The 15989-nt window shown below is 37.7% G+C and overlaps 1 protein-coding gene across 9 annotated transcripts in view; it reads right to left on the bottom strand.

The window, feature by feature from the left end:
* The window catches only part of ATG2B (autophagy related 2B), a 76454-nt gene that overhangs the window by 57539 nt on the left and 2926 nt on the right, over positions 1-15989 (bottom strand). For 7 of the 9 annotated variants that reach the window (XM_027120486.1, XM_027120485.1, XM_027120487.1 and 4 more), the window contains exons 2-8: positions 10736-10898; positions 7175-7327; positions 6068-6170; positions 4401-4563; positions 3460-3639; positions 1231-1327; positions 130-315 (exon numbers count right to left, since the gene is read on the bottom strand). In XM_027120486.1, the coding sequence (XP_026976287.1) occupies positions 130-315; positions 1231-1327; positions 3460-3639; positions 4401-4563; positions 6068-6170; positions 7175-7327; positions 10736-10898 (1045 nt within the window). Of the gene's footprint in view, positions 1-129; positions 316-1230; positions 1328-3459; positions 3640-4400; positions 4564-6067; positions 6227-6724; positions 6752-7174; positions 7328-10735; positions 10899-15989 lie in introns of those variants that run through there. The other 2 variants (XM_027120490.1, XM_027120491.1) reach the window with 2 other exon arrangements.

Genomic DNA, 15989 nt, shown 5'->3' on the forward strand with positions numbered 1-15989 from the left:
TAAATTTAAACCTTCTTGGATCTTCAGTTTTTTCATTACTAAACTCCATTTTACAGCAGTCAAAATTAAGTTTACCTTGCTCTATGATGATAATGTATGATTCTGAAGTCAACTTTTTGAGTTGCTTACCCCGGCTAGAAGGTGTACGAGCTGTTTCTGTCTCATAAAAGCTTTGCTCTGAGGATACACCCGCAGAGAGGGAATCTTTCCTCAAATAATACCGGTTTAATTCCATTTGAATTCGATATTCATCTTCTTGCTGCATGGGTCGATTTTTTCTGTCTTTATTAGCTAACCCGATTTTGCTTGAATTTTCTACAAGTATACAAAAGGAAAGCAAAACAGTAAATAAATTTGGAGTTAATTAATCATTTCTCTCCCAACCCACTTATCCAATATCAATGGCAACTCAGTACCACAGTCAGTGCAAAACCAGCACTATTTAATATTAACTGGAGATCTAAGCAATAGCTCTAAGCAGCTAGCTAGGAATCAGAAGATCTGATCTCTGATAGATAAGTCATTAAAAATTTTAAGTGCGTGCTATTGAATGTGTTTAAGAATTACACCTTCTCAGTTGTATGAAGTACTACCCCCAACCAAGGAAGTAAGCCAGTCAGTTCTGAAAATGTTATGTATATGATACAAAGAATCTGAACCCCAATTTGTGCCAGGATAATACAATTTGAAAGATCCAATCAAATTTAACTATTGAGGATTCTTAGTCACAATACAATACAGCTTTTTTTTCTTTTTTGGCTGCATTGGGTCTTCGTTGAAAGGAAGCCAGGCACGGGCTTTCTCTAGTTGCAGCGAGCAGGGGCTACTCTTCATTGCCGTGCGTGGGCTTCTCATTGCAGTGGCTTCTTTTGTTGCGGAGCACGGGCTCCAGGCATGTGGGCTTCAATAGTTGCAGCACACGGGCTCAGTAGTTTCAGCATGCAGGCCCTAGAGTGCGTGGGCTTCAGTAGTTGCAGCACGCAGGCTCAGTAGTTGCGGTGCACAGGCTTAGTTGCTCCGTGCTTGTGGGATCTTCCCAGACCAGGGATCGAACCTGTGTCCCCTGCGTTGGTAGGCGGACTCTTAACCACTGTGCCACCAGGGAAGTCCCTACAATACAGCTTTAAGTTCACACATTTCCTATATGGTAATACAATTCCCTATTTGTATGCTATACATTTTAGCTAAAAAGTTTTAAAGAATTAGAAATAACAACAGAGTTATACTTGCCTGGTCCAGCAATAGCTGCTAACATATCCAAAAGCAAGTGCACCTGCCTCGGCGACAGGAATAGATGTATAGAGTCTATCTGTCCATCAATATCCAACTTGAAAAAAAAAAGAAGAAAACTACTCAGGATGAATACTCTTTATAAACTCATCATGACAAATCCCAGTACATTTTAATGCACTAAGAGGAATACTGATCATTTAGCCTTGGATTCCTTTACCTAAGGTTCTCTCTACTAATCCACACAATCTAAATGAAAAGATATAAGGCCAACAACTGTTGTTTTAAGAGGGAAAATCCTCCTGAGAAATTCCATGTTGGCAAGTCCAATGTCATACTTTGTGTCTCTCTGAGTTTTCTGAGTATTTAAGGTATTTGAGGAGGCCTTAAGATACAGTCTCCAAGAAAGAATATCTATAGCGGTAACAGAGTAATCATTCCCATCATGATTTCAAAAGACCCAAATCATAATCTTTAAAGCTTGATTCAAGCCAAGAGCAAATAAAGTTGGCTTTCATAAGTTTGCCCACAGATCACACTCCTTTGTAGAACATGCAAGGACCTTCTCTATCAACAGGGTGTCCCTGTGAATGCCCTCTGTGCTCCACAAAGCCCACTCTCCACTGGGCATGGAGCCACAGCAGAAAGAGGGGGCTCATGTGGAATTCCCTTCTCTTTTCCAACTCCCTGTCCATTTTTCCTTCTAGAAATAAAAGCCCGATCCCACTCTCACCCTGATTCTTTTGGCGTATACTCTGACAAAAGCAATTACCCTATTCTCTACATCACATTCTGGAAAGTTGAATATGCTCGCCTTCCTTTTCATTCACCTCCTCTTATTTTTAATGTTAACACGGACTCCTATTATCTTTATGCCATTATACAATTTAAAAATAATTCAATTAAGAAAATACTTATATTTGGGAAATGGCATCTTTCCCAGGCGAAAAACAAATTTCTTCTGATTGTAAGAACAAAAAATAAAATAAATTACATAGTGACTTTGAGAAATTTCCATGATCTAACTAATAAAATAATACATTCTCCAATAATAATAATAATCATTATTACCAACTTTTTTTTTGCGTACTGGGGCACTGTGTTAGATGCTTTTATTTCCTCTAATTCTTAGTACTGTTCCGGTCTTACAGATGAGAAAACAGTTCACAAAGATTAAGTGATTTGCGCAAGGCCATCTAACAGATCCAGAGCCAGGATTTTAAGCTAAGCTGACCCGCGGAGTGCTGGTTTCATGGGGCCTCCTTACTGACTGCTGACATCCCAGGCCATAAATCAACAAGGAGTTAAGGCTGGGGACAGTGGGAAGATCTCTTTTTGATTATATGCTGAACTTAAAACCTTTCTATGTATGTTCACATGTACTCAGTGGCTCCCTCTTCCACATTCCCACAGCCATGTCTATGCCCTTATTTTATCTTTTATTAAGACCAAGATTGCATTCCGTTCATCTCTGCATCTGTCCCAAGAACTTGTATGGGGTCTGGCATACAGTAGTCACTCAAATGTCTAGAGCTAGTTAGATAAGTGAATATACAAATAAATAAACCCTGATATCTTCTCAAACTACATTTTACACAGATTATATGGAAGATTAGTTTTCAGAGTCTGAAAATAATACCTGACAGACACATTGTTAACTGACTAAATACATACAAGTTTCCTGATTCTCCAGACTGTTCAATATTGTTCCCTAAGAAATGAGTACAGTTGTCTTTACACTGTCTTCAAAAAGCTATGAGACATCATGAAAAAAATCAATCTCTTTTCATAAGTATTATAAAAATGGACATTCCATTCAAAATACACATAGGTGGATAGTTTTACATACATGTGATTAAACATCCCCTTCAGTCAACTTGCTTTCCCAATCTCTCCTTCCTTTAACTTTATCATTTGATGATGATAGAGATTCTTTAAGATATTCCCAGTTATCTGAACTAATGAATGTTTCTGAAAGTGGAGGAAAGTAAGCATAGGAGACAGCTTCAAATCCTGAGCTGCATCAGATGGGCAGAAAGCCCGTCTTCACCCGAACTCTGTCACCTACAGACAGAAGCACCAGCTGAGAGTAAAAACGCTGACTCCAAGACCGTGGCCCCCTCGTCACAGGGTAATTTACAGCAACCAATCAGTGGGTCCCCGCATAGAGTAAAGGATGCCTGTGGCTTTCCTCTGTTTTTATCTACAGAAAATAGAACAAATACTTACCTTAGCTCCAGGAAGTACCTCATTCTGTTTCAATGTGAGACTCAACCCCAAACTACCGACTAGCCCTCCAATCTGCACCGGGTCAGAGGGTGCTGCCTCTGGCAAACTCCTAGTTAGTTGTGGGTGTGGCTCATAAACAATTCTGGGACTCCAGCTAGGGGACAGCTTTGGCTCAGCTTCCTACAGTAAGGCAATACGAAAAAAAGCAATTCTTTAGAATACCTTAATGTAAAGAAATTGAAATGCAAAATACAATTGTCAGTTTAAGAAGAATAAAGTATTTGACATGAAAACTGTATGATGTGCCAATGGATAAACCAGTATTGTAGAGCTACCATGAAACAGCACAGTACCTTCATAAAGGCAAATCATGGAAAAGGACTTTATGAATAAAGCACAGTCTCTGTTCAAGTTCCATAATAAGAAAATTTAATAGACATTCTATAATTAAGAAAATAAGATTTGTGAAATAAAGTAAAAGATAAATCATTGAGTGACTAATTTATAAAAGGACTCTCCAATCTTAGAAAGGATTAACAAAGAGTTCCTTAATTATAAAACTTCTTTAAGATATGACTTGTAAGATACATTTTCAGTAATACATTCAGCATGTAAGGTAAATGTGAACATTACTTGATTTTATGTTTTTACTGTAAAAAGGGTATTAGATGTTAATATCTCATTTCCCTCTAAGACACAGAATCCAGTGTTTATCTAAGTAATACATAGCAAACTGGCAGAAACGGCATTAATTATAAACGTGAGTATTCTTCAATCTCCAAAATATATGCCCCCGTTACTGAATATTTGCGTTAACTCTCACATCAGACGGAAACCTATTAGTACATACTACATATCCTAGGAAATTTTAAAAACCCTCATGTAAACCTTTCAAAAATCTATGATCTTGGTTTTTTGGTTTTTTGTTTTGTTTTCCTTACCGCTGGTGCAGTTGAACAAACTGGGGAAGATTTTGCTGATGCAGAAAACTCATCCCAGAAGAGAGACACTCCAGAGAGCTGAAGTAACTTGTGAGCAAAAGCTGTGGGTTGATGTACATTAATACCTGAGGACTCGTCAGCAGTTTCATCACAGTACATGGTTCTGAAAGTTAAAAACAAAAAGAGCATTTGCATAAAACTCCTAGGAAAACCTACTTGCAATTATAAGAAATGCACATCGCTGTTGAAGTTAAAGGAATTTTTCAAGTGTTAGCTCTTCTTAGAATATATCTAAAAGGTGGGTCAGCATTACCATGCTTTACTACAGTAAATATTTTCATGAAGAGACATTAAGCCCAACAAGGTAATGTTTTGAGGCTCCTAAATTTGGGGGAAAAAATTAATAACTTCCTAAAGTTAGTTTCAAGGAAAACAACTCCTGTGCTCCCTCACAAACATCTCTTGGTTGACAGTGACAGCATTTGGCTCCAAGTCACAAGTCTGACATGACATTTTTTTTTTTTTCGCGGTACACGGGCCTCTCACTGTTGTGGCCTCTCCCGTCGCGGAGCACGGGCTCCGGACGCGCAGGCTCAGTGGCCATGGCTCGCGGGCCTAGCCGCTCCGCGGCACGTGGGATCTTCCCGGACTGGGGTATGAACCCGTGTCCCCTGCATCGGCAGGCGGACTCTCAACCACTGCGCCACCAGGGAAGCCCCTGACATGACATTTCTTGAATTCCTGTAACTATTCTATGAGTCCTTATGACTCATCTTCAGCTTAAGTAAAATATTGTGGCGCTAAATGCATGAGATTTTAGAAATTTTTTAAATATACCATTTTAAGATAATGCAACCTAATTTCAAAGATCTGTTAACAGTAACTGTTTCACTAATAGCTATGTTTTGTGAAAGACAGAAACCAGAACTCAATACAGGCCCCCAACAGATCCACATACAACGTGTCTTTGGTGCTCGGTGTACCTACTTCTTTCTGCTTATCTCTGCTGGCAGCTCATGTGGCATTAAGACACAGGTGAAGAGTTACTACCTCAAAACAACACTCAGTAGTGGGTATGTAAATCAGTCCCTGCTTTAGAGCTATTTATAGGCGCTCCAAGTGGGCAAACACAGAAAACGAAAAGTGATGTGTTTACATCTTTTTAAGTAAATCACTATTGTACATATTGACCTTAAAATACCCTCACAGAATCTTCAAAGAAAACAACAGTCTTAGCCTAAAGCAGCACATAGACCAAATAAAGCAAAGCAAAAAAGCCTATCACATTAATGAGACACATCTAAATAGTACATTGTTCATATGGAAAAACTGAAACTCTCCAACAGGAGTACCTTAAATTTAGTACCACTCAAATAGTCATTATTTCGATTTGATATTAACTAAAAGAGAATTACCTGCTTTGTGAAATCAAATATTCAGAGCATTATATTATACACAATTATACCCCAACTGGTACTTTCAGTTTTCAATAATGGGATTAGAACACAACTTGGAGAAAAGCACTCTACTCAGAAATAATGTAATATATTAACTTAATACAAGCACCTCTAAACTCCAAAAGCATCCTGAAATCTAATGAGAGTCAGATTTTATTATTTACAAAGAAAAGAACAGGGTAATTTGCTTTCAGATATAAGAAGTCTTACCTTTCTATTCGAATTTCAAGTGCAGTTCCAGTTTTGGAATTTTCTGGCACATGTTCAATTCTCAAGACAGTGTCTATAAAAGTGACTTTTACTCTTCTTAGTACTAGAGTAAACAGGTAACCGTCAACATGAGACCATGTGTATACTAAATAAAAACTTCTAATGAAAGGAATAAATACTAAATTAGTTTAATAAGAACTTACAAAATAAAAGTTGAATTTCTTTCCTTTAAAAAATTTCTTTAAAAAATTTCTTTCCTTTAAAAAATCCCCAAATCTTGAGCTTTGTAATAGATATTTTGCCTTGCTGAGCACTCACCCATGTTACATCTCAACCTGGGCAATGACTAACACTATCTGTTGAATTCTAATCCCTTCATTATGCAAGCATAATAAAATAAACAGAGGAGAAACTAGGGTAAAAAAGAACATGAAATTTAATTGAATACAGTAAGTCCCCTACATATGAACGAATTCCGTTCCGAGAGCGAGTCCAATTTTTTCCTAAGTCCAACAAAGTTAGCCTAGGTACCCAACTAACACCATCGGCCATATAGTACTGTACTGTAATAGGTTTCTAATACTTTTCACACAAATAATACATAAAAAAACAAACACAAAAAATAAAGAAAACATTTTTAATCTTACAGTACAGTACCTTGAAAAGTACAGTAGTCCAGCACAACAGCTGGCACACAGGGGCTGGTAGTAGTACCAGCAGCTACATCACTGCTGTTTTTATGCTTGCTTCCAGACATCCTGGGCTTGAAATAAAGATACTGTATTACCGTACTCTACACAGTACTGTGCAGTAAAGTACACAAAAGCACAGCCACTTGAAGAGGATGCACACACGTGACAATGTACACCAGACACGTGAACTAACTTACGTGATTGGACATGTGAACGCAGGTTCACATCTTTGAAAGTTCGCAACTTGAAGGTTTGTATGTGGGGGATTTACTGTACAATTTTTAAAATAACCTCAATTCTAAAGTTCTGAAGTAAGAATAACAATTCTTTAAAATCACTCAAATGAGTTTTTCTTATACAAGCCTTACTACTAAGTAAAATCTAAAATTTTTGAAAATACTCAATAATGCCAAACCTGTTTCAATGGTTTCAGCAAACTTTTCAAGTCCTTCAAAAGGCTGGGATCCTTCTCCTTGTTCATCTGTTAGTTTCTGGCTAAGACATTCTTTTGCCAATTGCATACTGCTGGTCATGAAACTTGACCAATACATAGGCTCAGAACCAGTTGCTGCAGAAAATATAGATTAATCCTAAATAACTTCTCACAGTTACAACAAAGCCATTTCTTAAAATCACACATTTCAAACAGATAAATTCTTAATCCTCCAAGAGATATTCAGCATCATGGTGTCACCCAGAGATACAATAATCTAGAAATTACTCCTAAGATTTAAACATCACCTTATAATAACTGAGAAGGAAAAAAAAAAATCACAGATAAAAGTCCAGAGACACATGTTCTCATTACATGATATATATCTGACAAATATTAATTCACATATTCATTCAAGTATTCAATGGATATTTTATATGAGTGGTATTGTTCAAAATACTGTAGAGCAGGGGTCAACAAAATTCCTGCAAAGGATCAGACAGTAAGTATTTTAGGCTTTGTGGGCCATATGGTCTCTATCACAACTACTCAACTCTCTCACTCTAGTACAAAAGCAGCCAGAGAGAATGAATGAATGAATATGTATATATGGTGATGTTCCAATAAAAATTTATTTACAAAAACAGATGACAGACCAGATTTGGTGTGCAGGCCATAGTTAGCTGACCCTGCTATAAAAGAAAGAAAAATAAAATAATTATTAATTCTGCCCTCAAAGAGACTACAAGATAGTAGAAGAAATGAGATAAAATTAAGAAGAATTAATAGCCAACTACTGAGTGTCAACAGAAAATATTATGCTAGCTAAGAGAAGAGGCTAAATCTTCTGGCTGAGGGAATTCACAGGAAAGGAGAGATAGCAGTTGACCTAGGCTTCAGAAGGTTACTATAAATGTAGATAAAACAGAAGAGCATCCTTGGAGAAGGAACACACGAACTGTGAAGAGTCCTTTCCAGATCCTCCCTTATGAGAGAATTCCACCACACTTCCTTATGTTATTCAAAACAAACTGACAGAGATTACTAGAATTATTCTCTTCTAAAATTAAAAGTCCTTTTAATGAAATATTTTTAAAATAAGGGTAAAATATTTGACTTAAAGTATTACTATATCTACTCAGCTTGGTTAAAATATAAAATATTCTTGTTAATTAAATACCAGATTATTAAGAATTTCCATGCATAGATTACCAATTTTAAAAATACAGATACTAAATTTTACTAAGCATAACTTAAACGGTGTTTCAGGCAGCACTTGGGATCATAATTCTTCAAATATATCTTTACAAACATCACTTGTCACTGAAAGAATTTAAGTTCATAATTTAACATGATTCACCATCATGACTTTACTAGCTTATACATAAACACACACTCTTTGCAGTAGACAATCCAAGACACAACATAGCACAGTGGTTAAGAATACGGGCTCCAGAACTAGACTGCCTAGATCCAGATCCCATCTTTTCCATTTAATTAGCTATAACCTTGGACAAGTTATTAAACCTAGTATTTATGCTTCAATTTCCTATTCGGCAAAATGGAGATAATTAAAAGTATCTATGTCAAAGAGCTACTGTGAGGATAGTACTTGTAAACCACCCAGAACAGTATCTGGCATGCAAGAAGCACAGTATACATGTTTGATAAATCAGAAAACATCATATGTGTAATTAAAGCTACCACACGCATATATTTGTAAACAATGACTTGCTACCAGTTTAAATCTTTTCCTTCCCAAAGTTTTCTTCTGAAAATTTTCAGTCCTAAGAAAGAGGTGTACAGTGAACACCTGCATACCCTACACCTAGATTCATCAAGATTACACACACACTGAGACTTCCCTGGTGGTCCAGTGGTTAAGAATCCACCTTCCAATGCAGGGGACGTGGGCTCAATCCCTGGTCGGGGAACTAAGATCCCATATGCTGCGGGGCAACTAAGCCCACGTGCCACACCTAGAGAGTCCATACGCCGCAACTACTGAGCCCGCGTGCTCTGGAGCCCGCATGCCACACCCAGAGAAGTCCGCGCACGGCAACGAAGAGCCCACACACCGCAACAAAGACCCAGTGCAGCCAGGGAAAAAAAAAAAAAGATTACATACACACTCTCAAACTTTCACTGAACTATTTGAAGGTAAACTGCAGACATCATAACACTCACTCCTAATGACTTCAGCATGTAACTCCTAAGAACAGGACCAGTCTCCTGCAAAAGCTCAATACCATTAACACACCCAAGCAACGTAACATTGACAAAATATCATACATACATTCAATACCCAAATTTCCCCAGCTGCCTCAATAACACCCTTCATAGAAAAGAAAGAGAGAGAAAGAGAATTATGTACTGCAATTAGTTATTCGTGTCTTTAGTCTCCTTTGATCTAAACAGTTCCTCTACCTTCATTGTCTTTCATGACATTTTCTTAACAGTACCAACCAGTTAGTTTATAGAATTTCCCTTATTTTGGATTTGTCTGACTGCTTCCTCGTGATTTGATTCAGATTAAGCACTTTTAGCAGGAATAATACATAAGTGATCACGTCTTTCTCAGTCCCTCAGTCAGGACACACATGATGTCAGGTTAACCCATTATTGATGAGGTTAAGCTTGATCACTCAGTTATGGTGGTGATTGTCAATTTTCTGCACGGTAAAAGAAACTTTTTCCCTCTGCAAATAATATGTAAACAGTGGGAGATATTCTGATACTGTCTAAATATCTATCCAGTTTTTCAACAACCCTTCACCGAACGGTATCAGCGTTCATTGATGATCTTGATAACATTAATTTTTACTATGGTGGCTGAAAACATGGGAATATTCCACCATTTTTTTTATGTTTCTAAGTAGTAGCAATGAAGAGCTTTCCCTTCTCCTTGCCCCCCTTACATACTTATTTGTATTGACATGGACTTAGGGGTTGTTTTTATTTAGTGTGTTATAATCCATTATTTTCATTATCCTTTTTGATGCCCAAGTTTTCCAGATTTGGCCAATGGGAGCCCCTTCAAGCCCAATCCTGTGTCCTTTTAACATTTCTCCATCAATCTTGGAGCACCTCCTTGCTTTCTGGCACAATACTTTGAATCTTTAAAACATAAGTCGCTTTTTATTCAGTATTGTGTAATAACTGATAATGGAAAAGAATTTGAACAATAATATATATACATATAAACATAAAAATATGTATAACGATCACTTTGCTGTACAATGCCGTGCATTGTAAATCAACTATACTTCAAGTAAAAAAAAAGCATAAGTCACTTTAGATAATTGGTAACAAACAATTAAACCAATCATTATATACTAAAGTTCCTGTAGGTAAATAGAGACAGAAATAACTCTGAAGATACAATCACACGCCCCTCACATGGACCACGCCCTAATATTTTATCTACTGAAAATCTCACAAATACAATGCAAAATTAATACTGAATTTAACGCCATCAGGTTACTTTCCCAATCTCTGAAAATTAAAAATAGAAACAAACAGAAACACATAATATACACCTACCTGGGCGAGGTCTAGGTCGGAAGACCAGTTCTAACCCTTTCACTTCCAGTGCACAATTATCCTGCAGCAAGGAGCCCCATGGAACGGACAGAGAAATGGACTGTATGAATCCTTCAGTGACTTCTAAAGGCGCATCTGCTGACTCCAGGATCTCATTGAGACACTAAAGACAAAAAAAAAAAGTGCATTTTGAAATCACAAGAACAAGAACTTAAAATTGTTGGCTTATTCAGAGATGCTAAATATGCTCATGCATGTGTCAGGCACTAAGGATAAAGAAAGCAGAGACCAAGATAAGGATGATTACCGGCCCTCACTAAGCTGACAAAACAGCTTACCACGAAAGACACATTTAACTAAAGTGGGATAAGTTGCCTGACAGAGGAAATACACTGTACTGTTTGAACGTGTAAAAGAACCTAACCTAGAGATACAGGGCAGGCCACCCGAGGAAGCGCTATTTAAAGCTGAGACCAGAAGGCTGAGGAGTTAACTGGACACAGTGGTCCAGAGAGAGACAGTAGCATGTAGAAGGATTCAAAGAAGGCAGACGTCAGAGTGTACAAGCACACATATTTGAGATACAAGAGTTTTGGGCGGGGTGGGGGGGCAGGTGTGGAAAAAGCTGCTTTAGGCTTTCCTGTAGCATGCCAGGGTGACGAGCATGCCAGGGTGACGAGCATGCCAGGGTGATGAGCCAGAGATAAGGCTACATAGATAAGGGTGAATGGGATCCAAAAAGCCTTGTAATTAATGTTAAAGAGTCTGAAATTTATCTCAAGGGCAATGTGAAGCCAGTGAAAGATTTTAAGCAAGGGCGCCATGATGAGGATAGAACTTTTAGTGAGCCACTCCTGCTGTCATGTACAGCATGCATTGGAGGAAAGCAAAACTCAAGCGGAAAGGATGTTATAAGTAAGAGAAACTAAAGTTTGGTTTGGCAAGGATAGTGGCAATGAGGCAAGTTAGAGGAAGATGGATTTCTGTAATATATTAGGAAGTAGAATTAATTGTCATCATGAGGGGTAAAGACAAGAAGGAATGAAGAATGACTCGCTGGGTGCTGGCTTGGGCAACGGCTTAGATAGGGGCGCCATATACTGAGACAGGGTAAGGGGAAGATGAAGAATTCAGTTCCAAAGAGAATATCTGAGCAGACATCAAGGTGGAGATGTCTAGGAGGTCCAGAGCTCAGGAGAGCCATCTGGGCTTATAATACAGAAGGGCTTTATAAACACAGAGGGTAAATGAAACCACAGGGGTGAGCAGAGACAGCCTTTGGGAACTAATGTAGAGTAAAAAGATGAGGCTTAGGACAGAATCCTGATAAACACCAACATTTAAGAAAAAGGTTAAGAAAGAGGAACCTGCAAAGTAAACAACAACAACAAAAAAAGCAAACAGAGAAGTAGAAAGAAAATCAAGAGCCTCTTGCCCCAGAAAATTGTGGAAAGACAACATAAAGAGTGGTCAAGTGCAACGAGAACTAACAAGAAGTCAAAGATTTTTAAATGTCCACTGAATTTAGTGACATTTAGCGTATAGGTGATCCCACTGACAGCAATTTCAGTGAAGTTTTAACTACAACAAAAGGAAGACAGATGGATGTAAATACAGTTAGTAGAATCATTAAATGGGGTTTTTTTGACAGACAATATACTTTTTAAATTAAAATAACAAAAATTTATTAAATGCCAGCCTTCACGTAATGTGCTTCCTGCATGCTATGTTGCATAAGGGTAGTGTTGTAATTCTTTGTCTACAAACCTAACGTTGAACATTGAGATCTAGACTGGCTCACGTTCTATCACTGGAGGTTACTACTTTGATTTTTTTTTTTTTTTTTTTTTGCTGCACCACAGCATGCGGGATCTTAGTTCCCCAGCCAGGGACCCGTGGCCCCTGCAATGGAAGCACACAGTCTTAACCACTGGACCACCAGGGAAGTCACTGGAAGTTACTATTTTAATAGACTTTCTTCACAATGGTGTTTGTGTGATCCTACAGACTTCCTAAAGAGTATATGGGCATGGATGGTTTTAAGGTATAAAATTCCAGATCCCCAATCTCCAAATATATTCTTTCCTAAAATGGACCTTCCTGAGAAGGGTACTTAAAGCACTGGCATCATGTTGGGTCTCCTTTCCCATATTCCCTTGTACAGTCTCCCTTCTCCCACTGAGCCAAAAATGGCATATCTTTTTCCCTTCCTGAACCCTCCCTTACGCACTGCCTAGGATATAAAAATCTTCAGGCAGGACCAGCAATAAGTTTTCTGGTCTTTCCTCACCTTATACGTATTTTTGGCATTGCCATTAAAAGAAATTCAAAGAACTAAGTGATACTGCTACTGCAAAATCCCTATAATTCTCATCTACTTATTTAGGACAGCAGTGTTTCTCAAGCTTATAACTATTTTAAAAATTTAGAGTGAAATTTATGCTGAACCCTATCAAATTCTAGTTGTAAGTATATTCATCTATGGATACATGAACAAATCAGGGAAGAGGGGGAAACACACCCATAACATCAATAAATATATTTCCAATAAGTTTTTATGTTTAGTTATTCAAATGTATAATATATTTACATTGTTTTGATCAACTGCCCTTAACACTGTAATAACAGAACAATCCAGGGGAAAAATTCACTTAAAACCCAATGATTATGTGAAGGAGATACTGATAAGATCAATATGGTAAAAGCCCTAGAGCAACCACTAAAAAACTCAAAAAAAAAGAATCAATAGTGAAGAAATCATTATGGGAATTAAAATGTTACACTAGGGCTTCCCTGGTGGCGCAGTGGTTGAGAGTCCGCCTGCCAATGCAGGGGACACGGGTTCGTGCCCCAGTCCGGGAAGATCCCACATGCCACGGAGCGGCTGGGCCCGCGAGCCGTGGCCGCTGAGCCTGCGCTTCCGGAGCCTGTGCTCCAAAGCGGGAGAGGCCACAGCAGTGAGAGGCCCGCGTACTGCAAAAAAAAAAAAAAAAAAAAAGTTACACTAGAAAATATTTACTTAATGCAAAAGAAAGTTGAATTGTGACACAAATTTTTAGTATGATCGATTTCAATTTAGTTACATGTTTTTATTATAGAGAAATGACAGCATGATCAATAAAAGATATAAGCATAAAATATGCAAATTACGATAAAATCTTGCAGAGGAAGTTGGACGGACATATGAGTTCAATGGGAGAACATACAATGTTAAATTTCCAACTATTAATGGTGACCTTGTTCAAGCATATTTAAATATATAATGGCAGGTATTTAGATCTTACTGGGTAAAAAAACTATATTTTTATTATATCAGTATTTACATTATCCTTACAACTATTTAAACTTATAATGAAAACATTTTAAAGTCGATTTTAAAATGTACAAGGAATATGTTAGTGTTTCAAAAATTTTTTCAAGAAAACTGGGCGAACATATTTGAAGAATAGTCTTCTAAAACACAGTCTTTTAAAAGACAGTAGCTCGGCCACTTACTAGCTGGGTGGCTTTGGACAAGGTTTTAACTTGAGTCACAATTTCCTCATCCATAAAATAGCGATACTACCAGTTTAAGGTTACTGTGAGTGTAAATGAAATAACGTGTAAAGCTACCAGCATGGTTCCTGGTACCAAGTAAACACTCTGTAAATGCCGATTATTTTTCTTTGTCTTCCACAGTGCCTACCTAGTACAATGATGAGCACTACTAGGAATTCAAGGTGTGCTTGGCAGGATGAAGAAAAGCAAACATTACGTTATACGCTTCTTTTTGATACCGTAAGACTAACTAGGAAAAGAATACATCCTTATTAGTTTAAGCCCAGGCGTAAGAGTTCAAATAAAACAGACTTAAAAGTCGTACTATACTTAATGTACAAATGGGCATTGCACTCTCACTCAGGCCATACATCAGACTGGAACAAAGAGAAGACTAGCAGTTCCACAGTGGGAAGGGTGGTACCTTTGGCTGGATGGTCCATTTCAGTGCACTGACACTTGAGCATACAGTCTACATAAGAAAAACAGACTTTTAAACTGAATCTTTGTGAGAGACAGAAAATGACAGTAACTTTCTGATTTCCTGGGTTTTCTTATGACCAAACATTTAGGAGTTGAATTTAAAGATAATAAGTAATTTTCTTCTTCACAAAGATTAGAATTTTAAATATGCCTACCTTTTATGTGATGACAAATGGCTATCAGTAGTACATGCTACCTAGCAGGTATAATCCAAAACACAAAACACACTTAATCTGTCTTTTCAAAGTAAAGATACCACTTTATTAATGAGTGAGAAAAGTAGCTGCTTTTCAAAGGATTTTTGTACTACGGAGAGGACATTTTGAAAAATTATATTTGGAAATGTTTCCACTGTTACATGATCTTGTTGCTGAAAAAATGTCTATTAAAAACACTATTTTTTTAAGTCGTTATCTACACAGGTTACAAAGGTTTGAAAACATGAAAAATTAACTCAGTAAATTTAAAGTCTTCTTAAAACAGTTTTTTTTTTTTTTTTTTGCGGTATGCGGGCCTCTCACTGTTGGGGCCCCTCCCGCCGCGGAGCACAGGCTCCAGACGCGCAGGCCCAGTGGCCATGGCCCACGGCCCAGCCGCTCCGCGGTATGCGGGATCCTCCCGGACCGGGGCACGAAGCCGCGTCCGTCCGCTGCATCGGCAGGCGTACTCCCAACCACTGCGTCACCAGGGAAGCCCTTTAAAACAGTTTTTTAAAAGGAGTTTTAAAGTTAACTATATATATATGTGTGTGTATATATATATATATATATACACACACATATATATATATATAAATGCAACATGTCCCAATTAATTAGCAAGAATAATTGACTGAGATCAAGGAAGAAGGGAATCTCACAGGCGATTTCAACACAATCCTGCGCATAATTGATGACTGAGATTTGAAACATTAGGAATGTTGTCAATAATAGGATTCTCCCGTTTGGATCTATGAATCTTTGTGAGGTATCTTTTTATCTGTCATGAAAGTCCTTCAAATCAAATGTCAAAAGTAACTGAATTTGCAATCAGAAGTTTAAATAGTTGTATCTAAACGTCACACCAAGATTTATCTTAGTCATAAACACAGCACACTATAATGAAATAAAGAAACCAGCAACAGCCAATGTTTACTGGATACTTTATTTGACATTATCATTTTGGCTGGGCATATCCCTCACCTTCAAGAAGCAGAACAAAATATAACCTTCAGATTAAGTCCAACCATAAGTTA

This window comes from Aethalodelphis obliquidens, unplaced genomic scaffold (genome assembly GCF_003676395.1).
Source record: "Aethalodelphis obliquidens isolate GAN/ISIS:26980383/991018 unplaced genomic scaffold, ASM367639v1 scaffold21, whole genome shotgun sequence".
Lineage (NCBI taxonomy): Eukaryota > Metazoa > Chordata > Mammalia > Artiodactyla > Delphinidae > Aethalodelphis > Aethalodelphis obliquidens.